This window comes from Pituophis catenifer, unplaced genomic scaffold (genome assembly GCF_029215685.1).
Source record: "Pituophis catenifer annectens isolate HBS135680 unplaced genomic scaffold, rPitCat1.0.hap2 SCAF_2, whole genome shotgun sequence".
Classification (NCBI taxonomy): domain Eukaryota; kingdom Metazoa; phylum Chordata; class Lepidosauria; order Squamata; family Colubridae; genus Pituophis; species Pituophis catenifer.
The window spans coordinates 22,919,645-22,947,572 of record NW_027256882.1 but is presented as its reverse complement, the minus strand read 5'-3'; the positions used below and the strand labels follow the sequence as shown (position 1 = coordinate 22,947,572).

General features: G+C 45.9%; 1 protein-coding gene and 1 pseudogene across 3 annotated transcripts; one reads left to right on the top strand and one right to left on the bottom strand.

Moving 5' to 3' along the window:
* The window catches only part of LOC139309996 (zinc finger protein 850-like), a 247,364-nt pseudogene that overhangs the window by 30,412 nt on the left and 189,024 nt on the right, over positions 1–27,928 (bottom strand).
* Positions 4,169–14,082, top strand: LOC139311851 (zinc finger protein 397-like). Of its 3 annotated transcripts, none has more exons than XM_070936374.1 (4): positions 4,169–4,239; positions 6,712–7,453; positions 9,439–9,568; positions 12,160–14,082. In XM_070936374.1, exons 2-4 carry the CDS (start codon positions 6,731–6,733, stop codon positions 13,221–13,223), a joined length of 1,917 nt encoding a protein of 638 aa, XP_070792475.1. In that variant the 5' UTR covers positions 4,169–4,239; positions 6,712–6,730; the 3' UTR covers positions 13,224–14,082. The 3 variants fall into 3 exon arrangements, with proteins under 3 accessions (XP_070792475.1, XP_070792473.1, XP_070792474.1); XM_070936372.1 differs by lacking the exon at positions 4,169–4,239 and adding an exon at positions 4,306–4,389; XM_070936373.1 differs by lacking the exon at positions 4,169–4,239 and adding an exon at positions 6,515–6,590.

Below are 27,928 nucleotides of genomic sequence, written 5' to 3'. Positions count from 1 at the left end.
AGCTGACATTGTCTGGCCGACGGCATCCTGAGGAGGCCCTCTCTGTGGCAGTGAACTGGCCGGTGGGAGGCAATTGGCGGCAGAAGGCGGTTCCGTAAGTACCCCAGCCCTAAGCCATGGAGCGCTTTAAAGGTGGTCACCAACACCTTGAAGCGCACCCGGAAGTCCACCAGAAGCCAATGCAGCTCGCGCAGGAGAGGAGTCACATGGGAGCGCCCCGTCGCTCCCATAATCCCCCGCGCAGCCGCATTCTGCACCAGTTGGAGCCTCCGGGTATACCCCAAGGGGAGCCCCATGTAGAGAGCGTTACAATAGTCCAGACGAGAGGTGACGAGTGCTTGAGTGACTATGCGTAGGGAGTCCCAATCCAGAAAGGGGCGCAACTGGTGTATCAGGCGAACCTGATAAAAAGCCCCCCTGGCCACGGCCGTCATATGCTCTTCTAAAGACAGCCGTGCGTCCAGGAGGACACCCAAGTTGCGGGCCCTTTCTGAGGGGGCCAATGATTCGCCCCCAATAACCAGCAATGGTGCCAGCTGGCTATACCGGGACGCCAGCAGCCACAGCCACTCGGTCTTGGAAGGGTTGAGTTGAAGCCTGTTTCTCCCCATCCAGACCCGCACGGCCTCCAGGCACTGGGACATCACTTCCAAGGCATCGCTGGGATGGTCTGGGGTGGAGATGTTACCGGTTGCCCTCCGGGTGAGATTCAAGGTGCTGGTGATGACCTATAAAGCCCTACATGGCTTAGGCCCAGGATATTTGGCGGACCACCTGCAGCCAGCAACAACATCCCATCATCCAGTTCGCGCCCATAGGGAGGGCCTGCTCAGGGTGCCGTCAGCGAGACAATGTCAGCTGGCGGCCCCCAGGAGTAGAGCCTTCTCTATGAGCGCGCCCACCCTCTGGAATCAACTTCCCTTGGGGCTTCGGCTGGCCCCTGACCTTCGCACCTTTCGCCGCGAATTAAAAACTTGGTTATTTGAGTCCCCCGGCCTGGACTGATGGGTTTTTTTTACGGGTTTTTAATTATATCTGATTTAATTAGGCATTTTAACTTGCATCATGGATTGTGGTTTTATTGTTGTGAGCCGTCCTGAGTCCGTTGGAGATAGGGCGGCATATAAGCCTAATAAAATAAAAATAAAAATAAAATAAACTTGCCTCCAGAAGGGGTGGGGGCTCCATAAGAAAAGACTGGACAGCCACTTGTCTGGAATGGTATAGAGTCTCCTGCTTGAACAGGGGGTTGGACTGGATGACCTCCAAGGTCCCTTCCAGCCCTACTCTGATTGATTGAATTGATTGAAGGGGCGTCAAACCTATTCTCCAAAGCCAGGGGTGAAATGCTCCCGGTTCGGACCGGATCGCCCGATCTGGTAGTGATGGTGGCGGGTGGTTCGGAGAACCGGTAGCAAAATAATAATAATAATAATAATAATAATAATAATAATAATAATAATAATAATAATAATAATAATAATAATTTTATTTCTATACCGCCCTTCTCCCGAAGGACTCAGGGCGGTGTACAGCCAATTTAAAAACACAAGACACAACAATAATTAAAAATTAAAATAATTAAATAGATTTGGCCGATTTAAAACCCTAAAAATTAAAATACCCCAATTTAAAATTATTATGTTGATAGCCCGGCCTGGTGGAACAATAGGGTCTTGAGTGCACAGCGAAATACCTGGAGGTCGGAGATCTTACGTATTTCCGGGGGCAGTTCATTCCACAGGGCTAGGGCTCCCACAGAGAAGGCCCTCCCCCTGGGTGTCACCAGCCAACATAACTTGGCTGATGGCACCCTGAGGAGACCCTCTCTGTGGGAGTGAACTGGTCGGTGGGAGGCTATTGGTGGCAGAAGACGGTCTCGAAGGTACCCGGGTCCTGTGCCATGGACCGCTTTAAAGGTGGTAACCAACACCTTGAATCGCACCCGGAAGACCACTGGAAGCCAGTGCAGCTCGCGCAGGAGGGGCGTCACGCGGGCACGAGTTGCGCCCATAACCACCCGCGCGGCCGCATTCTGGACCAGCTGGAGCCTCCGAGTGCTCTTCAAGGGGAGCCCCATGTAGAGAGCATTACAATAGTCCAGCCGGGAGGTGACAAGGGCATGAGTAACCATGCGCAAGGCATCCCGGTCCAGAAAGGGCTGCAACTGGCGGATCAGGCGAACCTGATAAAAGGCCCCCCTGGCCACGGCCATCATATGCTCTTCTAAAGACAGCCGTGTGTCCAGGAGGACACCCAGATTGCGAGCCCTCTCTGTGGGGGGCAAAGATTCACCCCCAATAGTCAGCGATGGCACCAGCTGACTATATCAGGATGCTGGAAGCCACAGCCACTCGGTCTTGGAAGGGTTGAGTCTGAGCCTGTCCCTCCCCATCCAGACCCGCACGGCCTCCAGGCAGCGAGACATCACATCAAGGGCATCGTTGGGGTGGTCTGCGCCCCCCCGCATGCCCAGCTGAGTCACACGATCATCAGAGGCTTTTTTTTTTTTACTTTTAAAAGCATTTTCTTCTACAACCTCTTCCCACGAAAAAATGCTTTTAAAAGTAAAAAAAAAAAAGCCTCTGATGATCGCCCGGCTCAGCTGGATCATCAGAAGCTTTTCAAAGCATTTTTTTCTGCAACCTCTTGGCCGAAGAGGTGGTAAAAAAATGCTTTGAAAAGTCTGCCTGATCAGCAGAGAGGTATTTTTTAAAAAATACCTCTCTGCTGAGGCAACTCAGCTGGGATCGTCAGAGAGGCTTTTTAAAAAATACCTCTCTGACGATCCCAGCTGAGTTGCCTGATCCGCAGAGGCTTTTCAAAGCATTAGAAAAAATGCATTGAAAAGTTTTTTTTAAAAAAAGTTGGCCACGCCCACCCAGTCACATTACCCCCCCAACCAAGCCACGCCCACAAAACCGGTAGTAACAAATTTTACATTTCACCCCTGTCCAAAGCACCTGAAGGCAGGACACCTGAAGGCAACGGATGGAAACTAATCAAGGAGAGAAGCAACCTAGAACTAAGGGGGAAGATGTCCTGACAGCTAGAACTTATTAATCAAGAGCCTTGGTGGTGCAGCAGATTAAAGTGCTGTTAACTAGCACCAGCTGCCTGCAATTACTGCAAGTTCGAATCTCACCAGGCTCAAGGTTGAGTCAGCCTTCCATCCTTTTGAGGTAGGTAAAATGAGGACCTGGATTGTGGGGGCAATAAAATGACTTTCTATAAAAAAGAACACCGCTTGGGGGGGGGCAAAAGCCCTACTAATCAGGTATATACAAAAAGTATGAAGGCTATTGCTTAACGCATTGTAAGGCGACCTGAGTCTTCGGAGAAGGGCGGCATATAAATTGAACAAATAAATAAATAAATAAATAAGAGAAATGACTCACCTCCAGAAGTTGTGGCTGCTCCAATATTGGAAATTTCAAAGAAAAGATTGGACAGCCATCAGTCTGAAATAGTAGAGGTTTCCTGCCTGAGCAGGAGTGGTGGTGGTGAGTTGGACTGGAAGACAGACCTCCAAGATCCCTTCCAACTCCGTTATCCTGCTCTTCTCCTTAGGTGGGCCAAAGCACTTGGGAGCTTCAGCTTCAGAATCTGTCCTTCCAAAGAACAGGGTTGATTTCCTTTTAGGGTTGCCTGATTGCATCTCCTTGCAGTCCCAGGGACTTTCCCCCAAGAGTCTTCTCCAAGCACCGCGCCTGGAAAGCAATATCAGATGAGCCTTGGTAGTACAGTGGTCTAAAGCACCCTGTTATTAAGACCAGCTGCCTGCAATTACTGCAGGTTCGAATCTCGCCAGGCTCAAGGTTGACTCAGCCTTCCATCCTTTCTAAGGTAGGTAAATTGAGGACCCAGTTTGTGGGGGCAATAAGCTGACTTTGTATAAAATTATACAAAAGGATGAAGGCTATTGCTTAACGCATTGTAAGCCGCCCTGAGTCTCCGGAGAAGGGTGGCATATAAATCAAATTAAAAAAAAAAATATCAGAGGGCGACTTGCCACCCTTCTGCTCTTCCACCCATCGGTGGGTGGCAAGGCTGGTTAGTTGGTTGGTTGCTTCTGCAGCTTGGAAGCCCAGAGATGTGAAGTGCGTGTATAAATCACCTCCCCGGCCAGATTTCTGCCAGTCACTATTTTTCCTTTTCCGGCAGAGATCCTGAGGCTGAAGAGTTAAACTGATCGAGATCCACTTCCCAGAAGGGAAGGAGAGAAGCCATTGGAAGAAGGTGCGCGCTTGTCACTTTGGGTGTGTGTGTTTCCTCTTCCTCTCCAGTTGGGGTGGGGGGGTGGGAAGGGAAAGGAGGCATGCAGCTGGCCTTGCAAGAAGCTGAGGGGGAAATTCCCCCCCTCTCGAGCCGTGACGCTGGAAAGTCCGGGTAAAACGACAGCGGTGGATTTTTTGGAGGGGAGAAAAAGAGAGAGAGAGAGATGCTCTTTGCAGCAAACAGGCACGCGCGCCTTTGCAAAAAAACCCCTGGGGGGGAAAAAGCAGTGCGCGAGATCTTGCAAGCATGGAAGGGAGAGGGGAAGCCCTTCTCGGCCCTTTTACACATTCCCCACGCACACCTTCAAAGACCCACACACATCCACACACGTTGCACACAAGGCGGTGTTTTTCCGCTGGAGGTGATTTAGCAAAGGTTAGGCAGCAATCCTTGCCAGGCACGATCCACAAAGCGGCAGGTCTCCGGAAGGTGGCTGTTAACTACATCACCCAGCATCCCTGGGTCGGGGATCAGGGGGTTGAGAACCCTGCGGGAGCTAGTTATCAATCAATCGATTGATTAATTGATTGATTTCTAGATTTTTTTAAAATTTGATTTATATGCCGCCCTTCTCCGGAGACTCAGGGTGCGTTAAGCAATAGCCTTCATACTTTTGTATATTTATACAAAGTCAGCTTATTGCCCCCACAAACTGGGTCCTCAATTTACCTACCTTAGAAAGGATGGAAGGCTGAGTCAACCTTGAGCCTGGTGAGGTTCGAACTTACAGTAATTGCAGGCAGCTGGTGTTAATCACAATGCTATCAGTCTGCTGAGCCACCAGGCCCTTAGATTGATAGTTAGCTAGTTGGAAATGAATGAATGAATGAATGAATGAATGAATGAATGAATGAATCTATCATCTAACTATCTATCTATCTATCTATCTATCTATCTATCTATCTATCTATCTATCTATCTATCTATCTATCTATCTATCTGTTTGATTTATATGCCGCCCTTCTCCGGAGACTCAGGGCAGCTTACAATGCTTTTAAGCAATAGCCTTCATACTTGCTTAGTAGGGCTTTCGGGCCCCCCCCTAAGTGGTGTTCTATTTTATACAAAGTCAGCTTATTGCCCCCACAAACCGGGTCCTCGTTTTACCTACCTGGAAAGGATGGAAGGATGAGTCAACCTTGAGCCTGGTGAGAATTGAACTCGCAGTAATTGCAGGCAGCTGGCAGCTAAATACTACTTTAACAGTAGTTTAGTCCACTGCACTACCAGGTTCCTCAACCAATCAATCAATAAATCAATATCAGGAGTGGGTCAGCTGCCCTGCTCTGGATTTGGTTGCATAGCGGGTGTCACAAGGGGGGTTTGGACTAGTGGTGAGTTGCTCCCGGTTCCGTCCGGTTCTCTAGAACCGGTAGTAAAAGTGGCGGGAAGCCCCGCCCACCCGCCAGGAGGTCATAATTGACGATCTGCGCATGCGCAGAAGCTTCTATCTATCTATAAAAGATAATATAAACTAATACAGGTAGTCCTCGATTCATGACCACAATTGAGCCCACAATTTCTGTTGCTAAGTGAGACGTTTGTTAAGGGAGTTTTGCCCCCTTTTACTTCCTTTCTTGATACCGTTGTTAAGTCAATCATTTCAGTGAGTGTTACGTGAATAGCCCGGTTGTTAAATGAATCTGGCTCCCCCCCATTGACTTTGCTTGTCATAAAGTTACAAAAGGGGATCAGATGACACTGTAACCGTCATAAATATGAACCAGCTGCCATGCATCTGAAGGTTGATCATGTGACCATGGGGTTGCTGCAGTGCTCATGTGAAAAATTGCCATAAGTCACTGCTGCTGTAACTTCGAATGGACATTAAATGAACTGCTGTAAGCCGAGGACTACCTGTAATATTAGCTAGCAATTTCTGCTTATGGAAGCAGGATTTTAAATCTTCCGGGAGTCCAGTGGCATAGTAGGAAGGTGAGGATGAAAACGGTTATTAAAATGGTAAGATAGGCTCATCTTGGCATAATTGTTCCTTGAAACCTCTTTTTCTTATCAGCTCTTCTTCTGGAGCAGCTTTGAATCAATGTTACCATGTAGGCCCAGACATCCTGGCTGTGATTGGAGTTGACAAATTACAGGTGGATAATTTAGCCTGGAGATATGTCCATCTTTTTCTTTTAACGAGCCTGTAATTCCTTGCATCAGGGGCGACTGAATGGAGCTGAGCGTTTACTGGCTGGATGCCCTTCCTGATGCCTATGCGGAGTTCACAGCAGATATTTTCTTTATGTGCCCAGAGAGAGAAATAACTGCTGCTACTAGGGTTGAACTCACAGACTCTTGACTGTGAGGTGAGAGCTCCACTTCTAGGCTACCGTGCCATTTGGAGATACATACATGTTTATTTCATGCTTATTTGCCTAGGCCGGTCTTTCCAATTAAAAACACGCTTCCAAACTTGTGTTTCTTCAGGAGGTGAAGGAAGCTGGTCATGAGACATAAAATAATGACGGAGAAAGGGAAAAATCCAGATGCAAAATCCGAAAGAGAATTGCAAGAAAGCCTCAAAGCCGGGGTGACCCAAGAGAAGGCAGGAAGAACAACGAAAGACCTCCAAGCTGGGAATGCAGAAGGTTTTGCAAAAATGGGGGGCTCCAGATCAGCCAAGAACAAGGCAGGAGATCGACGGTTGAAATATTTGGATCCCCGGGCAGCTTTGAAGGCAATGCAGTCCTCCAAGCAGGAGGAACTGATTTCTGAACCGTGGGAGAACGCCAAGGCCTGCCTGGCTTCCTTGGAAGGAGCAGCTGAAACCTATTGGCGATACAAAGGACTGGTGGATCTCAGCAGAGAAACTCAAAGGGAGAATGAACAAACCAATGCTGCCAAGATGGACGACTACTGGAAGGTGGGCGAGGATGTCCTGAGAGAGGACTCGGCGGCCACCGACACCCAGCGAACCCTTTTCAGAGACTTTTGTTACCGAGATGCTGAGGGTCCCCGTGAGGCCTGCAGCCGTCTCTGGTACCTCTGCCACCGGTGGCTGAAGCCGGAGAGGCACACCAAGGAGCAAATCCTGGAGCTGGTGATCCTGGAGCAGTTCCTGGCCATCCTGCCCTCCGATCTCCAGAGGTGGGTCAAGGCTGCCGGGCCTCACACTTGTGACCAAGCGGTGGCCCTGGCTGAAGGCTTTACCTCAGGACGGCCACAGGAGGTGAGACTTTAGAGAAAGCTAACTTTGTAATGGGAGTATGCTAGGGCTGGGGAAGGGTCCAAGAATATGGAGGGAGTGGGAAGTTAACTGTTCTAAGTAAACCAGATTAGGAAACCAAAGTCATGCACGCCAATATGACTTTTATTTTAGACCTGGTAATATAATCTTGCAAGTGTTGAGTGTGCCTTCGCCTCTCTCCTTTTCACTGTGTGAGTGTCAGGGTTCCAAGTAATACACCCATAGCAAACAGAACTCCGAGGCAGGTAGATTCCTCAAAGAGCAGTTTCACTGGATATATCATATTGGCACAGACTGGTGAAAACCGACTCTAAAGGTCCCCACAGTTTTCACCTAATTAAAAGTAGTCTTCCGGGTGCTGGTCACCACCTTTAAAGCGCTCCATGGCATAGGACCCGGGTACCTTCGAGACCGACTTCTGCCACCAATAGCCTCCCACCGGCCAGTTCGCTCCCACAGAGAGGGTCTCCTCAGGGTGCCATCGGCCAAGTTATGTCGGCTGGCGACACCCAGGGGGAGGGCCTTCTCTGTGGGAGCCCTAGCCCTGTGGAATGAACTGCCCCCGGAAATACGTAAGATCTCCAACCTCCGGGTATTTCGTTGTGCACTGAAGACCCTGTTGTTCCGCCAGGCCGGGCTATCAACATAATAATTTTAAATTGGGATATTTTAAATTTCTGGGGTTTTAAATTGAGCCAAATTTATTTAATAATTTTTAATTTTTAACTGATGTTTGTCTTGTGTTTTTAAATAGGCTGTACACCGCCCTGAGTCCTTCGGGAGAAGGGCGGTATAGAAATAAAATTATACTTATACTTTTCCCAAACAAACAGTCACATGGTCCAATCAGGGTGCTGTCCAGTTGCTTGGTAACATAACTCCTCCTTTCTTCAGCCATTGGTTGGCATGTCCTTGGTTCCCAGGGGAAAGTATTTTGTTTCGGCTACAAACCTCCAACTATCTCTATTCCCCACTCCCTCATCTCCATTGTGGCAACACTGAAGCCTCAAAGATGGCCTCAGTCAGGCCAGCTACAGAATTGACAGTGAGAACTAGTGAGAGAGTTGTCTGAGACGCTTTCTCAGATTACAGTTCTGGCCTGGACTTCAGTTTCTTTTATCGGACTGTTGCCTTAGTAGCAGCTGTTCCTCAAGCGTATTCCTTTTCTCCATTACAGATAGTCCGCGACTTAGCAACCATTTTGTTTAGCGACCATTCGAAGTTGCAATGGCAGTGAAAAAAAGTGATTTACGACCATTTTTCACACTTAATGACGATTGTGACATTCCCCTTGGTCACATGATCCAAATTTGGGTGCTTAGCAACTGGCATGGATTTATGAGAGTTGTGGGGTCATGTAATCCCCATTTGTAACCTCCTCAGCTGAGTTCCGACAAGTAATTTCAACGGAGAAAACTGGATTCACTTAACGACGGTGTGACTCACCTTAGCACTGCAGTGATTCGCTTAACAACTATGCCAAAAAAAAAGGTTGTAAAATGGGGCAGGATTCACTTAACAATTGCCTTGCTTAGCAACAGACATTTCGGGCTTAATTCTGTTTGTTAAATTAAGGATTATCTGTAAATGGGAAGGCAACCTAAGAGACCTATAATTCTTTTGGCCTGTGGTGTCACTTTACATGTCAGTAAAATGTGATATAAAAAAACCAGGTGGGGAACTATGACCCTTTTATGATTTGTGGACTTCGACTCCCAGAATCCTCTGAGCCAGCCATGCTGGAATTCTGGGAGTTGAAGTCCACAAGTCATAAAGGGTCCATTGTTCCCCATCTCTGCTTTAAGGAATATGAACCCCCTTTCTTTCTGAGGAACATGTATGATCTATGGATGTGATGTGTCTTTTTTGTGGGGGAAGAAACTGGCATCCTCACTTTGTGAAAAATCTCCCCAACCTACTTTCCGTTCTGTTTCTTGTTGCTAAAAATAAATTTGGGGTTATTTCAGGGACCAGGTTTGGTGCAGGAGGTGGCTGTGGGGTTCTCCACGGCCGAGCCGCCTCCGTCAGGGGCCGGAGAGAGACAAGCCAGTGCCGTCGAGGTCAAGCAGGAGCAGGATGGTGATAGCGACTCAGAAGGTAAGGGCTTTTAGTCAGGAGTGGGCTTCAAAAATTTTAGCAAGGGCTTCTCTGCCCTGTTGCTGGGTAGGCGTGGCCATGGTGGGCGTGGTCTAGTCAGCCTCCTGTACCACAGCCGGGTAGGGGGGGCCTTTTTGCCCTCCCCAGGCTTTGGAGGTTTTCCTCGAGCCTCCAGGAGTGCAAAAACGGCCTCCCCAGGCTCCAGAGATCCTCTGGAGACTGGAAACGGGCCCATTTCCAGTCTTCCGACCTTCTGGTAGGCCTGTTTTTTCCCTCCCTGAGCCTCCGCACGTGCCCTGCACTTACCTACATCCAAAACGGGCTGCATGTGGACTCCTGGGAGGGGCGGCGTGGGGTGGGAGGGGCCAGCCAGGAGTGGGATTTGGAGGTTCTCTGAACTGCACAGAATCTTAGCTAGAGGTTCTCCCGAAGCCCCTGCTTGTGGTATGCTGCTTTCTCCAAGATGCCTGGATTTTCAGAAGTTGTTTTAAGCTGAACACCAGCCCTTCGGAGTAGGCCAGGTCAAGAAACAAATTGCAGGATTCTGGTAGGATAAACTAACAAAACCGTGGAAGCCTGTTCCAAACCCTTACTGCTCTTTTTTAAGGATAACACGGCAGGGCTGTTGTAAGTCTCTCTCCTGCTTTCTATTTACTCAGGGCTGAGCAACCGTTCCTACTCTCCAGCCTGTTTCTCAGAGCTAAATTATTCTGTGTCGGGAAATTTTATCCGTTAAGCATACAGCTAATCCTCAATTTATAACCATTCATTTAGTCAGCACTTGAAGTTACAGCAATGTTCTGCCCCAGCTACGGACCCCAAAGAATGCAGCACACACAAAGTCTGTACAAACCTTAGTTTACTAAATTAAACCAGTCTTTTGCAAACAAAGCCTGTTAATTAACTTTCTTAACAGCCTACAAGAATCCAAAGAATAAATAATCGTAATCTTACTATGGTTGGCAGAAAGCCCAGAAGCAATTTGCAGGAAACTGATAAGAGCATTAAGATCAAGACACGAAGGAGAGTGAACGAAGTTGTTCCCTGCAAATTGCTTCAGTCATCATCCTTCCTTAAATAGGCTAAGGGAGTGGCCAATTAGCCCCAAGTCTTACTCTCGAGGAGACTTCCTCCTGAGGAGCCACTCCTGCCTTTTGGCAGCTCTGCGCGGCCATACATCGAGAAGAGGCTCCTTCTCTTCTTCCTTTTCACTTATGGGAGCTTCTGGAGGTTCTGAAGGCCCTGGCTGAATCCCTGCCTCTGGCACCACATCTTCTCCAGCCTCCTCATTGTCTGACTCGAGTGCCAGCTGCACAGGCTGCTGACGCAACACCACACTAGCCTCCTCGCTGTCAGAATCAGCTACTAGCTGCACAGGCTGCTGACGGGCCACAACAAGCAGTACTAAAAAAAGTGACTTATGACTGTTAGTCACACTTCTGACCATTGCAGCATCTCCCATGGTCATGTTTAAATTTAAACAAATAAATGTGATCAAAATTCAGGCACTGGATAACTCGTTCATATTTATGATGATTGTAGCATCCCAGGGTCACGTGATCACCTTTTGCGACCTTCTGAGAAGCAAAGTCAATGGAGAAGCCAGATTCACTTCACAACTGTGTAACTATAGCACTAGCACTAGCACTTAGACTTATATACCGCTTCACAGTGCCCCCAACAATCTGGCTCCTCATTTTACCGACCTTGGAAGGATGGAAGGCTGAGTCAACCTTGAGCCGGGCAGGATCGAACTGCTGGCAGCCGGCAGTCAGCAGAATGAGCCTGCAATACTGCATTCTAACCACTGCACCACCATGGCTCTTAACAACTGCAGTGAACTAACTTAACAACTGCAGTGAATTCACCTAACAATTGTGGCAAGAAGGGTCGTAAAATGAGGCAAAGCTCACTTGACAACTGTCTCGCTGAGCACTGAAAATTTTGGATTCAATTGTCATAGTTCGAGGACTATCTATACATTTGTGATTGCTTCACTCTTCATGCATGTGGGTGAACAGAATAATTCTGAAATCTGAAAGGAGGTTCTGACCATTTATTGCACCTTTATAAAAAGTCAGAGTTCAACCCCTTTCCCATCATCATTTTCATGCAACTGGTTCTTTGTCATATTCTAATGCGGTATTTCTCAAGTTTGGCTAATTGAATATGGGAGGACGGCAACTCCATGGCTGGCTGGGGAATGCTGAGAGTTGAAGTCTACCCATCTACAAGTTGCCAAGGTTGAGAAACATGTTCTAATGCAGAGGTCTCCAAACTTGGCAATTTTAAGACTTACGGACTTCAACTCCCAGAATTCCTTAGGCAACCATGTTGGCTGGGGAATTCTGGGAATTGAAGTCCACAAGTCTTAAAAGTTGCCATGTTTGGAGACCCTGGTTCTAGTGGAATGGAGTAGGTGGGATTTTTTTTTTTTTTTATCATCCGAGTTTGGAACAAAATATTTCCTACATTATAGTTGAGAAACTGCTTGGAACCATCTGACTGGCCAGTTTGAAAATGGGACATTAGGATGTTGATGTGGCAGCTTGGATTCTTGAGTAACCCTTTTTCCTCTACGCTCCCCACAGATGACAAGTGGGTGATTGAGACGAGGCAAGGGGATCTCCAGTTGGAAGACACCGAGCCAGTGAAATTGTGTGGGCCCTCCTTGCAAGAACCTTATTGGTCCGAAGAAGATGGAGATGCAGCTCTTGGGGATGGAGCTGACCAGAAGGATGAGGACAACCCAGGTCAAAACAGACCTGAAGGGCTTCCTCTAGCAGAAGAAGACGGGGACTCAAGTCAACCTGTTATGGTCCAAAGACGGCACAGAAGTCGAGAAAAGAAGACCTGTGCCGTGTGCGGCAAGACTTTCAGCCGGAGCACGGTGCTCGCTGCCCATCAGAGGACCCACACGGGCGAGAAGCCATTCATGTGCCAGAATTGTGGGAAATGTTTCAGCTTCAAGTCCACTCTGGTTGCCCATGAAAGGACCCACACGGGAGAGAGGCCTTACACCTGTGATCTGTGTGGAAAGAGCTTCACTGTCAGCTCGGTCCTCACCAGGCACTACCGAGTCCACGTCGAAAAGAAACTCTTCAGCTGCTCCGAGTGCGACAAGAGCTTCACTCAGAAGTCTCAATTGCTCAACCACCAGAAGATCCACGTGAGAGAGAAGCCGTTCAAATGTGCCCAGTGTGGAGAAGGTTTCAGCCGGAGCTCCAGCCTCAAGAAACACGAGGGCTCCCACACGGGGGAGAAACCCTTCAAATGCCCCGATTGCGAGAAATCCTTCAACACGTCTTCCCAGCTGGTCAAGCACCACCGAGTCCACACCGGGGAGAGGCCCTACACCTGTTCGGAGTGTGGGAAGAGCTTCAGCCAGTGGCAGATCCTGATGGTGCACCAAAGGACCCACACGGGCGAGAAACCCTTCAAGTGCGCCACCTGCGGGAAATGCTTCTCCGATCGGGCTGTCCACATCCGCCACCAGAAAGTCCACACAGGGGAGAGACCTCACCAGTGCCCCACTTGCGGGAAGAGGTTTACCCACCGCACCGTCTTGGTGAAGCACCAGAAGATCCACGCCCGAGAAGCTCTAAACCTAGCCAAATTGCAAGATGAGCAGCAACGACACGAGGAAACTTCATAAAAGTTTGCAAGACGGGACGAATGCTCAACTTTGAAGGATACCGACGGGCGACGCTCTTCCCTGAGCCTTCCCTACCTTTTTTGGCTTCCAGATGCGTCAAGACCCATGGTCTTCCTGGCTTAAAAACAGATTTGCAGTCCAATAAAGGAACTGGGTTGGCTTGATAGCACAGGATTCTGCTGTATTGTGCAAAGATGTATATGTATCAGATAATCAGTATGTCTACAACAGAGGTCTTCAAACTTGGCATAGCTTGCTGGAGAATTCTGGGAGTTGAAGTCCACAAGTCTTAAAGCTGCCAAGTTTGAAGACCTCTGGTCTTCAATCACACCGTGGCAAACGGTCACTTTCCCAGGGCTGAGCATGATGGGTTAGGCAACACTTTCTTTGACACACGTGGGGATCCTCCAGTGGGCCTACTCCTCCACCACTCCCTGGTCCCTTCATCTTCCATGTTGTGACTGTCTCTGTGTATGCACTTTTGTCTTCCTGATAAAAGTTGCCGGCGTTGTTGTCGAGTCTTGACAAAGTCAATTTTTTCAAGATCTACTTTAGCTATGCACTACAGTGATAAAGGAAACAGTTCGTGAGGGCAGATTAAGCCCCTCCCATTTGTGCACAGACATCAACTAGTAGTAGATAATGTATCCGATAGAGAAGCATCCTCTTTTAATTCAATTCCCCATCACAATGTTATTGTTTTTTTGCCACTGTTCTTTGGTTGTTGGTCCCACAGGTTTCTGATTTCGGACACCAACATGCTGTTGTGTTTCTGTATTATAAGGATAAGAGGATAATGTATATCACAAAAACGGATTAAAGCAAAAATTAGAAGTGCCTCATAATTAGCCTGTCTGTAAGCTTGCCTTTCATTTGCTAATGCAGTTGCTGTCAATTGTAATGCTTTCATTGTCTATCCACTGCAAGATTAATGCCTCTTCTGCACGTTTCCAACCAATAGAGTCCTGAGCGAGGGCCGTTTTTGAGGTTGTATTGGCAAATGGAAGGAATAGACCATAATCTGCTACGCCGGTCCAGTGCGGGTTGGCAGATGTGATTGGTGTTAATCTGGGGTATCCATCATGGCCTGTTCACCTTGGGAGACCCTTCTGGATGTTGTTGTGACTCAAGCCCAAGTAAGTAGTAGGAAAATCAGTCAGTGAAAAAACAAATAAACTTTATTTGAACAGCTGAGAATTACTTCATTCCCAGCGTCGTTCAACTAAATTAAAGCAAATTCCTCCCAACACAAATTCCTCAGTCCTATCGCAGTCCTTGGTCCAATTAGGCAAACTGCCAAAGGCCTTTCTTGGCAAACGTTCAGAAGTCACAGATACAAAAATAAATACAAGACGTAAATGAAGAAGACGAAGCTACCAACGTTGTTCTCCGGCAAAGCCCAAACGCCGTTGCTGGTCTGCTTTAAGCCTTATGGGAGGGACCAATCATCTCTTGGCCCTACTCCCGAGTTGTCCTCTTTGCTTGAGCTGCTCTTGCCTTCTGGCAGCTCTTCTCATGCGTGCATTAGGAACAGGCTCCTCCTGTTCTTCTGCCTCTCTGCTATCAGTCTCTGGAGGTTCTGGAGTCCGCACCTCACTCCCCGATGGCCCTGGCCCCATCTCTGCCTCTGACCCTGAGCCCTCATCCGGGCCTTCTCCAGCCTCCAGGACTGGCCCATGTTCTTCCTCAGCCTCATCGCTGTCTGACTCCGCTGCCAGCTCCGCAGGCTGCTGGTGGACCACAACAGTTGTATACATGTCCGACGACATAAGCCACACAATTTTTATTTACCTACACAAGCCCCTTCAGCTCATCAAGGCCCCGCTCATAGGAGATGTGTGTGTGTGTATGTGTAGTTATCTCTATCTTTCTATCTGTCTGTCTGTCTATAAATATGTGTGTTTGTGTGTGTGTATATATATACATACATACATACATATATGTGTGTGTGTATATGTATTGGGTATTCACTTTTGCTACCAGTTCGCAAATGTGAGCACATGCACAGAGCCTTCCCCGCATGCCAAGAGGGTCAAAAACGGGACGTGATGATGACCGGGCAGGTGGGCGTAGCCTCCTGCAGCCGCCGCTACCGGTTTGCCCGAACTGGATAGAACCAGCTGAATACCACCACTGGTATGTACACACACACACATGTAAATAAAACAAGGCAAGCAAAATTTGAGTACTGTAATGAATATTAAATAAATAATACATTAGATAGATAGATAGATAGATAGATAGATAGATAGATAGATAGATGATAGATAGATAGATAGATAGATAGATAGATAGATAGATAGATAGATTATAGTCTATTCCTTCCACATGCAGGACCGTATTGGTTGGAAACATGCGGAAAAGGCCATCCTGCTGCAACGGATAGACAACGGCTAAAATGATGATATATTTATATTCATTATTTGATTTACTTGCCTTATTTTTATTCACCTATTCAATTGACTGCTTCGGTTAATGACTCAAATCGTTTAAGTGAGCGGACAACCGCAAGGTCGTACAACACAAACATGTTGCCAGGCTAAATCGTTAAGAGCCCATGAAATAAAATAGTGTAAACATCTGATAAGAAAGTTGTGGTTTACCGTGGGTCTGAACCAGTGGTGGGTTTCAAATTTTTTTACTATCGGTTCTATGGGTGTGGCTTGGTGGGCGTGGCAGGGGAAGGATACTGTAAAATCTCCATTCCCACCCCACTCCAGGGGAAGGTTACTGCAAAATCCCTATTTCCTCCCGATCATCTGGGACTCAGGAGGCAGAGAATAGGTGGGGGCGGGGCCAATCAGAATTTTTACTACCGGTTCTCCGAACTACTCAAAATTTCCGCTACCGGTTCTCCAGAACTGGTCAGAACCTGCCGAAACCCACCTCTGGTCTGAACCCTGCCAAGAACGGGTCATTCTGCCCAGAGCTGTTCCTTTTCTGAGGGAAATGGGTGATTAAGAAATATGAAAAACAAACAAATAAGCAAATATTAAATAAAGATCCAGAATTGGCAGCTCTGCGCTTCCGCTGCCCAGACCTGCTGGCTTCTTCTCGCAAACAGGACAAAGCAGGAAGCATCGTTGAACCACGTTGCCCTGCTGCACCTGTTCCAAAGCTTTCGTGTTCAGGGCCCAGTGGGAAGAAAAAGCAGGATTCTGCGTCACCAGCTGGCCAGGTAGGCAGGAAGACAGCAGCTGGGCCCGCTTGGCATCTTCCTTTGTGCCCGCTTTGCTCCTCCTATTTCGTGAAGCGGCTCGGAAGGTTTAAGCTGACCCAGTTGTGTTGCCCACAGTGGAGTTTGGGGAAAAAGGTGTGGGCATCTGCGAAGTTTTGTTTAAAGGCGAGGCACACAAAAATGCAAAGGAAATCTTAAAAAACATTGCAAGAACAGTTTATGCAGGTAGTCCTCGACTTTCAACTATCTTGTTTAGCGACCGTCCAAAGTTACAACGGCACCGAAAAAAGTGACTTAGGACCGATTTTCACTTACCACCGTTGCAGTATCCCCATGGTCACAGGACAAAAAACTCAAGACGTTTGGCAACTGCTTCATATTTATGACGGTTGCAGTATCCTGGGGCAGGGGTGAAATGTAAAATTTGTTACTAAAGGTTCTGTAGGCGTGGCTTGGTGGTGGGGGTAATGTGACTGGGTGGGCATGGCCAACTTTTTTTAAAAAAAAAACTTTTCAAAGCATTTTTTCTAATGCTTTGAAAAGCCTCTGCCGATCAAGCAACTCAGCTGGGATTGTCAGAGAGGCTTTTAAACAAATGCCTCTCTGACGATCAGGCAACTCAGCTGGGATTGTCAGAGACTTTTCAAAGCATTTATTTTACCACCTCTTCAGCCAAGAGGTTGCAGAAAAAAATGCTTTGAAAAGCCTCTGACGATCCCAGCTGAGCCGTGCGATCTACAGAGGCTTTTTTTTTTTTTTTACTTTTAAAAGCATTTTTTCGTCGGAAGAGGTTGTAGAAAAAATACTTTTAAAAGTAAAAAAAAAAAAGCCTCTGATGATCATGCGACTCAGCTGGGCATGGTGGGGGGGGCGCGTGCAGGGATTTTTGCTACCGGTTCTCCGAACCACCTGCTGCCATCGCTACCGAATCGGATGATCCGGTCCGAACCGGGAGCATTTCACCCCTGTCCTGGGGTCATGTGATCAGCTTCTGCTCCCTTCTGATAAGCAAAGTCAATGAGGAATCCAGATTTACTTCTCAACCGTGTGACTCACTTAACAAATGCAGTGATTCACTTAACAACAGCGGCAAGAAAAGTTGCAAAATGGGGCAAAACTCACTTAACAAACATTTCCCTTTCAGCCGCGGTGGCGCAGTGCTTAAGAGTGCAGTACTGCAGGCTACTTCTGCTGCCTGCCGGCTGCCTGCAGTTTGGCAGTTCGAATCTCACCAGGCTCAAGGTTGACTCAGCCTTCCATCCTTCAGTAAAACGAGGACCCAGATTGTTGGGGGGCAATAGGCTGACTCTGTAAACCGCTTAGAGAGGGATGTAAAGCACTATGAAGCAGTATATAAGTCTAAGTGCTATTGCTATTAACAAATGTTTCACTTAGTAGTCTAAATTTTGGGCTCAAAATTTATAGAATCCACCCTGGCTGGGATGCTGGAAAAAAAAAACCCAATAAATTCTCCTCCTCCTTACATAATTGTATTTTCTGAATTATGGTGTAATATTTCATAGAGGGGGCAGCCATGGGAAGATAACATAAAAGCGCAGGCTGAATTTACACAACAGTAGTCTTTTTTTTAAAAAAAACCACCAGTTATGGGTAGAAGAGTTGGAAGGCACCTTGGAGGTCTTCTAGTCCAACCCCCTGCTCAGGCAGGAAACCCAATGCCATTTCAGCCAAATGGTTGTCCAATCTCTTCTTAAAAACTTCCAGTGCTGGAGCATTCACAACTTCTGGAGGCAAGTTGTTCCACTGGTTAATTGTTCTGTCAGGAAATTTCTCCTCAGTTCTAGGTTGCTTCTCTCCTTGATTAGTTTCCACCCATTGCTTCTTGTCCTGCCTTCAGGGGCTTTGGAGAATAGCTTGACTCCCTCTTCTTTGTGGCAGCCCCTGAGATATTGGAACACGGCTATCATGTCTCTCCCTAGTCCTTCTCTTCATCAAACTAAATATACCCAGTTCCTGCAACTGTTCTTCATATGTTTTAGCCTCCAGTCCCCTCATCATCTTTGTTGCTCTTCTCTGCACTCTTTCTAGAGTCTCCACATCTTTTTTACCTCATGGCGACCAAAACTGGATGCAGTATTCCAAGTGTGGCCTTACCAAGGCATTATAAAGTGGTATTAACACTTCACGTGATCTTGATTCTATTCCTCTGTTAATAGAGTCTAGAACTGTGTTGGCTTTTTTGGCAGCTGCTGCACACTGCTGGCTCATATTTAAATGAATGTCCACTAGGACTTAATTTAATTGTTATCCAACTCCATTATGACTCTAGGAGGCAGACTAGACAAAATTTAAAATGGCCCACCTATGTAATATGAAATAAATAAATAAAAAAAACCATCCAGAGAAAAACAGTACCATCTCACAAATCACAACATCTGAGAAGCAACCAGGTTTTAAGGATTTATTTAAATCAATGTCTCTCAAACTCTTAAGATGTGTGGACACTTCAACTTCCAGAATTCCCCAAACCAGGATGGGGTCATATGGATTCTTAGGAGAATATCTATATTGCTGGTTTCTTGGGTCTCATTAACGGCCATTGCTTAATAATCGGTGGAACCTGGAACATGCTGATTTTGCTGGATTATTTTTATTTACCGTATTTTTCAGAGTATAAGACGCACTGGAGTATAAGACGCACCTACCTTTTTTGGTGAGGAAAAGAAGAAAAAAGAAATCTCCCTCTGCCTCTGAGCAATTTTGCCTCCTTGCAGCAAACAGCCTCCTTTACTTTCATTTTCGTTTTCAGCAGCTTGATTAGCACAAGAAAAAAAAAAAATCTGCTCCAGCAATTTACCTCTTTGTAGCAAGCAGCAGAGCCCTGCGCAAAACAGCTGAGAGCAAAACAGCTGAGAGTCGGGAGGCCGAGCCAATCAACTTGTGCTAATTACGCTGTGCTGAAGCTGAAAGGAGCTGTTTTTTCTTACTGTTTGCTTGCAAGGAGGTAAATGCTGTGAGGCAGAGGCCAAAGGGTGGGCGGGGCTACATTCGGTGTATAAGACGCACCTAAATTTTCACCCCTTTTTAGGGGGGAAAAAGGTGTGTCTTATACTCCGAAAAATACGGTATTTATTAAATTTATACACTGCCCCATCTTACCATTGGGAATATGGAGTAGGCAGACAATCCCTCCAACAACCAGGCCCATCCTAGATCATGACATTATGGATCAGTGTTTTTTTCAAACTTGGCAACTTTTAAGATGGGTGGACTTCAACTCCCAGAATTCCTCACAGCCAGTAGGCCCTCACTCTTCCTGTTGTGACTTTAAACAAACAAACAAAAAAAAAAAAAAACAGGCATTGAAATAAACAACCTTTCTGGGCATCACAAATGTGTTTTGTATATAAAAAAACAAGGCCATAGTTTTCTCCCATTTTTAAAAAAAAAGTTCTTATTTTTATTGAATTAGTCCCATTTTTACAACTTTGGAGCTTTGCTACTTAAAGGTACAGCGACCTGTTAATGTAGATAAACCAAAAGGGTTTTTTCCCCATGGACTTTCTACCTTCCTTGAAATTTTCCCCCTAAAAATATAGGTGCAGAATCCAAAGAAGGGTGGAGTTTTAAGATCCTTAAACATCCAAGAAATGGCTAGCATTGTCCAAAGATAAGGCTTAGGACTGTGAGAAGCAACAGAGTATCTTTTGCAAAATGGTTCATGTAAAACAGGGGTCTCCAAATTTAGCAACTTTGAAGACTTGTAGATTTCAACTCCCAGAATTCTGGGGGAAGGGAACAGGGGTGAAATGCTCCCAGTTCGGACCGGATCGCCCGATCCGGTAGCGATGGAGATGGGTGGTTTGGAGAACTGGTAGCAAAAATCCCTGCCGCCACCCCCCATCCTCCAGTTGAGCCACGCAATCATCAGAGGCTTTTTTTTTTTTTTACTTTTAAAAGCATTTTTTCTACCTCTTCAGCCGAAAAAATGCTTTTAAAAGTAAAAAAAAAGCCTCTGATGATTGCGCGGCTCAGCTGGGATCGTCAAAGGCTTTTAAAAGCATTTTTTCTACAACCTCTTCGGCCAAAAAAATGCTTTTAAAAGTAAAAAAAAAGCCTCTGCCGATCAGGCAACTCAGCTTGGATCGTCAGAGGCATTTAAAAGAAAAAAAGCCTCTGCCGATCAGGCAACTCAGCTGGGATCGTCAGAGCTTTTTGAAAGCATTTTTTTACAACCTCTTCGCTGAAGAGGTTGTAGAAAAAATAGTTTAAAAGTAAAAAAATAAATAAAAATGGCCATGCCCACCCAGTCACATTATCCCCCGCACCAAGCCACACCCACAGAACCGGTAGTAACAAATTTTAGATTTCAACACTGGAAGGGAATCCTGGGAGTTGAAGTCCACAAATTGCCAAGTTTGGAGACCCCTGTTGTAAAGCTTTCCAGTGGATTCAGTCTCCTCCCCACCCGTTTGATCAACCCCATCCTACATAGTTTATTTGGTAGTTAATGGATTTAGAATTAACGTTGCTTTCAGCTGTTTTCGTATTTACAGCATCCAAGTGCCTGGCTCTATGATGCTCTACAAAATGGGGCCTTGTATAGAAACTTTCCCCACAGTATATGCATTTATAGGGCTTCCCTCCAGCGTGGGTTTTTTGATGGACGACCAGATTCGAATTTAGATTGAACCTTTTCCCACACTCCGAGCACTGATACGGTTTCTCTCCGGTGTGGATCCTCAGATGTCTAATAAGAGCGGAGTTGCACGTGAAGCTCTTGCTGCAATGAGAGCACGCATACGGTTTTTCTCCCGTGTGGGTTCTCTGATGGATGCTGAGCTGCGAACTCACGCTGAAAAATTTGCCGCATTCCAAGCACTCGTACGGCTTTTCTCCCGTGTGAATTCGCTGGTGTGCCATAAGGTTGGCGCTCAAGACGAAGCTTTTCCCGCAGTCTCCGCAACGGAAAGGTTTTTCCCCCGTGTGAATTCTCTGGTGGCGGATGAGCCCGGAACTGCAGCTGAAGGTTTTGCCGCACTCTATGCAATCGAATGCCTTTTCTCTGTGCCTTTTCTTGTGAGCTGTGAGACTCGACCTTAGATAAACGCTTTTGGGACAGTCAGAACATTTGTAAGGCTTCGTACCCGCGTGCATTCTCTGGTGGGCGTTAAGGCTCGACATCACACTGAAGCTTTCCCCACATTCCGAGCATTCATAGGGCTTCTCTTCCGTGTGGGTCCTCCGATGCACGCCGAGTTGGGAGCTCACGCTGAAGGTTTTGCCACAATCGGGGCATTCGTGGGGTTTCTCCCCCGTGTGGGTCCGCCGGTGTCTGCTGAGGCTCGAATTGCAGCTGAAGGTTTTCCCGCAGGCCACACATCCGTACGGTTTGTCTTCCGTGTGGATCCTCTGATGCCGAACGAGGCTGGAGCTGCAGGCGAAACCTCTCCCACAGCGAGGACAGCGATAGGGTTTTTCCCCAGTGTGGATTCTCTCGTGAGCAATGAGGTTGGAGCTCTGGCTAAAACTTTTCCCGCAGGCCGAGCAAGAGTAGGGTTTCTCACCTTTGTGGGCTCGCCCGTGCGCAAGCAGCGCCGATTTCTGGCTGAAATTTCTCCCGCATTCAGAGCACGCATAAGGTTTTTCTCCCGTGTGGATTCTTCGGTGGGCAACCAAGCTCGATTTCAGCCTGAAGTTCCTCCCGCACTCCGGGCAAGCGTAGGGTTTTTCTTTGGTATGGATTCGCTCGTGGGCAACGCGGCTGGAGATCTGCCGAAAGCTCTTCCCACACACGCTGCATCTGTACGGTCTCTCCTCCAAATGGATTCTCCAATGAGCAACGAGAGTCGATTTCTTGCCAAAGCTTTTCCCGCAACGACCGCACTTATACGGTTTCGCTCCGGTATGGATTCTCTCGTGAGCAATAAGTTTGGTGGTACTGCTGAAACTTTTTCTGCATCGGCTGCACACAAGTTGTCTCTTGCCTTTATCTGCATTGCTTATATCGCCTGGTCCATGATGAAGGGGCTGAGTTATAGTTTTATTTGCCCGGTCTTCATTGTTTGGCTTGTTTTCCAAATTCTCTTCCTCCTTCAGAGTGTGGAAATGGGATTTGCTTAACAATTTCTCACGTACGCCTAATGGTTCAGAGTTATCTGAACTGGCAATGGTCTCCTTCTCATCTTCCTGAGCCTTCGGCCTTTGAATTACTGAAACAACAAGTTAAGTCAAGTGATTAGCTCATATAGATGAGGAAAAAGGGTTTTTTCCCCCCACTCTGATAACAAAATTGAAACCCTTTGGATAAGGTAAAGGTTCCCCTTGCACATATGTGCTAGTCGTTCCCGACTCTAGGGGGTGGTGCTCATCTCCGTTTCAAAGCCGAAGAGTCAGCACTGTCTGAAGACACCTCCATGGTCATGTGGCCGACATGACTAAATGCCAAAGGCTCACGGAACGTTGTTACCTTCCCACCAAAGATGGTCCCTATTTTTCTACTTGCATTTTTTACGTGATTTCGAACTGCTAGGTTGGCAGAAGCTGGGACAAGTAATGGGAACTCACCACGTTACGCGGCACTAGGGATTCAAACCGCTGAACTGCCGCCCTTTCGATCGACAAGCTCAGCATCTTAGCCACTGAGCTACCGCGTTCCATTATGTACTCCTTGGATACAACACCACAGTACCACATCAGGCATATCGGTGACTTTTTCAAAAGATGGGCGCTGTGACACAATGGCATGCAGGTAGTCCTTGAGTTACGACTGCAATTGCGTCCCAAATGTCTGTTGCTAAGCGAGACAGTAGTTAAGTGAGTTTTGCCCCATTGGATCTTCCTTGCCACAGTTGTTAAGTGAATCACTGCAGCTGTTAAGTTAGGAATATGGTTGTTAAGTGAATCTAGCTTCCCCGTTCTCCTTGCTTAAGGTCGCAAAAGAGGATCCCGTGACCGCGAGACACTGCAACCGTCATAAATGTGAGTCGATTGCCAAGGGTCTGCATTGTGATCTCTTGACCACGGAGATGCTACAACTGTCGTTAAGTGTGAAAAATGGCCGTAAGTCACTTTTTTCAGTGCCGTTGTAACTTCAAATGGTCCCTCAATGAACTGTTGTAAGTCAAGGACTGCCTGAACAATGTTGCTGGAGGCCTATATTTTTAAAAAGTGTAACTGGATAGTGGCTTCTGCTGGGGATAATTAAAAAAAAGAAACAGGACCTGGAAGTTGAGCAGTGAATTGTGAAGACTTGGGTCCCAATAACTGTAAGAAAATCCAATTTACCTTGGCACTCTGCATCTATGTTCTGGAGGCTGGGACTTTGCGCCATTGGGGACCCTGGAGTCTCTCCTGGCTCCATCAAATGTGGCTGTTTGGGGAACCACAATGCCTTCACAGCTAGAAAAAGGATATTAAAAGAGATTTTAACAATGCTGGCTATAAGCTGTCCATTCTGAAATTTGCTCTTCCTTTTCTGTTCACAGACCCTCTCTTCTCCTTTATTGAGACTCTCTTCCTGTCTCTTGATAGTTTAGATCAGGTCACCAACCTTTCGGACCTCAGGGGTGGGTTCTAAATTTTTTTTACTACCGGTTCTGTGGGCGTGGCTTATTTTGTGGGCATGGCTTGGGGGGGTATAATGTGACGGTGGGCGTGGCCAACTTTTTTTTTTTAACTTTTAAAAGCATTTTTTCTGCAACCTTAAGAGGTTGCAGGAAAAAATGCTTTTAGAAGCTTCTGACCATCAGACAAGTCAGCTGGGATCGCCAGAGGCTTTTAAAGGTATTTTTCCCCCCCTACAACCTCTTCCGCTTTTAAAAGCCTCTGAGATCCCAACTGAGCCGCACAATCATCAGAGGCTTTTTTTTAAACTTTAAAAAGCATTTTTTTCAGCCGAAGAGGTTGTAGAAAAAATGCTTTTAAAAGTAAAAAAAAAAAAAAAAGCCTCTGATGAGGTGGGCAGGGTAAGCGAGCGGCGACCAGGCCGGGGACCGGTTCGGGGGTGTGGCCAGCCAATGTTATTACTGGTTCTCCGAACTACTAAAATTTTTTACTACCGGTTCTTGTGAACCGATGCAAACCAGGAGCAACCCACCACTGCAGGGACCATTAAATTCATAATTTTAAATCCCGCGGACCACTAATATGATCTGCCTAATGACCGGCTGGGTGGGTATGCCTAGGTGGTCATGTGACTGGGTGGGCGTGGTCAACTCAATGTCACTCACCTCAAGGGGCGCCTCGTCGGCTTCTACTTGCCCCTCCCCACCCCGCCACTCTTTGACTCCCCACCCGGGCTCCTTAGGGCCCCAACAGGAAGCAGTTGTTGGAGCTAAGCAGCCACCAAGAGAAAGAGTTGGCAAAACCGCTCAGTTCAAATTGGATCTGGCGGAGAAGGAGGCTCAGCAGAAGCACCTCACTCAGGACTAGGAGCATAGGCTTTCCAAGCAGAGGGAAGACCTGCGGAAGTGCAAGGCCAGGTACAGACGCCTGGAGGCTCAGTGGGCTGAGATGGTCAGCCAGTTCCAGGCCATGATGCAGTCCCACTGGAACGAGGCCCTCGGGCTCTTCGCCACCAGCGGCTCTTCCCTCCAGCCTTCGCCCAAAGCCCCACACCAGAAAGCTGAAGCAGATCCCAAGTCGGAATTTCTGTCCCCCTCTGACCCGCACAAAAAGACCCGGAAGGGGGAAACTCTGCAGCAACACAAATGTTCATTGCACGTATCTGTCCCAGGGGCCGTAGTTTGAGGACCTCTGATTTAGTGCAATATAAAAAATGCAAATAATTTTTCTGCGGACCACCGAAATTTTCTTTCAGACCACCAGTGGTCCACAGACCCCCAGTTGGTAACCGCTGGTTTAGATCAGTGTTTCTCAACATTGACAGCTTTAAAAGATGTGGACTTCAACTCCCAGAATCCCCCTGCCACCACGCTGGCAGAGAGATTCTGGGAGTTGAAGTCCACACCTCTTAAGAGTTGCCAAGGTTGACCAATACCGGCTTAGTTCTAAATTCTCTTCCATCCACACCTTTCCTAACTGCCCCACAACCTCTTATGCACAGCTTGCACAAAACAATCCTTTTTTTTAAATAAATGGAAAAATTTTAAAAAAGCAGGTCAAACAGAGGCCCAGTTCACCCATTTTTTCAGCTGCTGACATTTTGGAATAAATTTTTATAATAGCGAGGAAAGCTTTGAACAAAATAAGCTAAAAACCAAATATTGAAACGGTCAAATATTGTGAGAATTTATGTCAGGACACAAGTGCCTTGTAAGGCCAGATCAGAGCATGATGGCGCTGCTATTAGAAATTACAGATATAAGAATATTGAAAATCATTTAATTCCTTGTGCCCCATCTGCATAAGAACAAAAAATATGTCAAAACTAAAGATGATTACGTTGGGATTAACAGTGGAATAAAGATGTATTTTGTACATTGGGATTAACAGATTTGAAATTTAGGGGTTTTATAATTGAGCCTATTATTTAATAATTTTAATTATTTTTAAATTTTGTCTGTCTTTGTGCTTTTAATCAGGCTGTACACCGCCCTGAGTCCTTCGGGAGAAGGGCGGTATAGAAATAAAATAAATAAATAAATAAAATAAATATAACAGTGGAAGGATAAAAGAAAAGGTTAAATTAGAAAATTTAACCTTTAACCCAAATAATAATTTGGGATACTGTTTAAATATGTATAACAATTGTGATAATTTGAACATTTATTACCTAAGTGAAAAAGAAAAGAAAACTGAAACAATATGTGATTATAATTTCTAAACAAAAATTACTTAATTGGTGTTATATAAATGGTATGGTTTGATAGATAGAATCCAGGATAATTGGGAAATTGTGTTACAAAGCATTATCTGAACTAAGAACTATGTATAAATGTTAAATTGCTATATTTCTAAAATTACAAAGTAAGATTTAAATTTGATAAATAATGGAATAATGAGCATAATGAAATATAAATATGTTTGAATTGTATTGCTAATAGTGAGGATTTAGGGTAAGAATTGTTGTATTATGAGTTATTAATTGAATTAAGGTGGGTTAATAGAAGGGTAATTGTTTTGATTAAGTAAATATGTGTTAATTTTTTAAAGATGGTATTAGTTGAATATGTGATATAAGATTTAGAAATAAGTGCTATGGCAAAATGGTATAGATAAGGTTTTGTTAAAAGATTTTGTTAAAAATTGAACAAAGTGATGTCCGGATCAAAGCTCTGTTCCGAAAGGATGTAATTTGTATGTTTGGAAAAAAAATAAAAAAAACTTTTTGCAAAAAAAAAAAAAAGAACAAAAAATACGTCAACCTATATTAACATATGTTAGAGGACATATTGTCTTTTATGAAGGTGGTTAATGCAGCAAACATAGCATTCCCTCCTATTTCCCCCCCACAACCTCCATACAGAGTTGAAGAAGCTTCTTGGATGAGAAGCGAAACGTCTTCAAAGAAAAAAACCAGAAAGTCCAGTTTGCCTCTTGGAAAAAAAAAAAAACTTTTGGGACAACCACCATACAAGGTAGGCTGAAACGGAAGAGATACTGGCTCCAAAAGGTAACCAAATGAGGGATGATGGCCTTCATGCCATCCAGATCATCTTAAGACTACAACTCCCACGGTGCCCAGCTAGAGCTCTGCGATCCAACGTTGCTCCAAGATTTCAGCCAGGGACAAGTCCTTGGAGATTCTCAGTCATCCAAGGTCACATTTTTTTTTTTTCAAGAGGCCACTGGACTTTCTGGTTTTTCTTTGAAGGACGTTTGGCTTCTCATCCAAGAAGCTTTTTCAGCTCTGGATCTTCTGAGCTGAAGAAGGTTCTTGGATGAGAAGCCAAACGTCTTTGAAAAAAAAAACAAACAGAAAGTCACATGTAAAAAAAATTAAGGCTTTTTGGATAAAAATATGGTGGATTATTCAAACTATTTTAAAGAAAAAGATTAAATTTACTGTAAATTATTTACACCAGGTTTTTTTTTGTTGGGAATAGTTACGGATTGTACTGTAATAGGGACTAAGTTGGTTTTAAATTTAATAACAGCAGCTAGGTTATTGGTGACACAGTACTGGAAGAAGGAAGATCCACCTACTATTGAGGAATGGACATTAAAAGTCGCGCATTTGGCAGAGATGGCAAAAATTTCATCACATCTCAAAGACCACTCAAACGAAAGATACATATCGGAATGGAGAAGATGGATTGACTATATTCAAAATAAGGATCAGACTAAGAAGTTTCATATAGCTTATGAATGAAACATTTAATCTAATTTTTAGTTTATGTTTATAGTGTTTTGAGTTATAAGGAGTTAAAGACCTAGGGAGAAGTTGAAGTCAACAAACTGTTAGCATATTTTAGTTTTATGTTTGTGCTTGTTCTGGGAAGTCTAGGGAGAGGGTGGGTGGGTGGGCAAAGGGGGTGGGATGGGGTGAGGGAGGAGGGGTGGGAGGGAGGGAGAAAATGTTTGTATCTTTTATAAAACTTTTCAATAAAAAAAAAAAACCAGAAAGTCCAGTGGCCTTTTGGAAAAAAAAAAAAAAAGCACC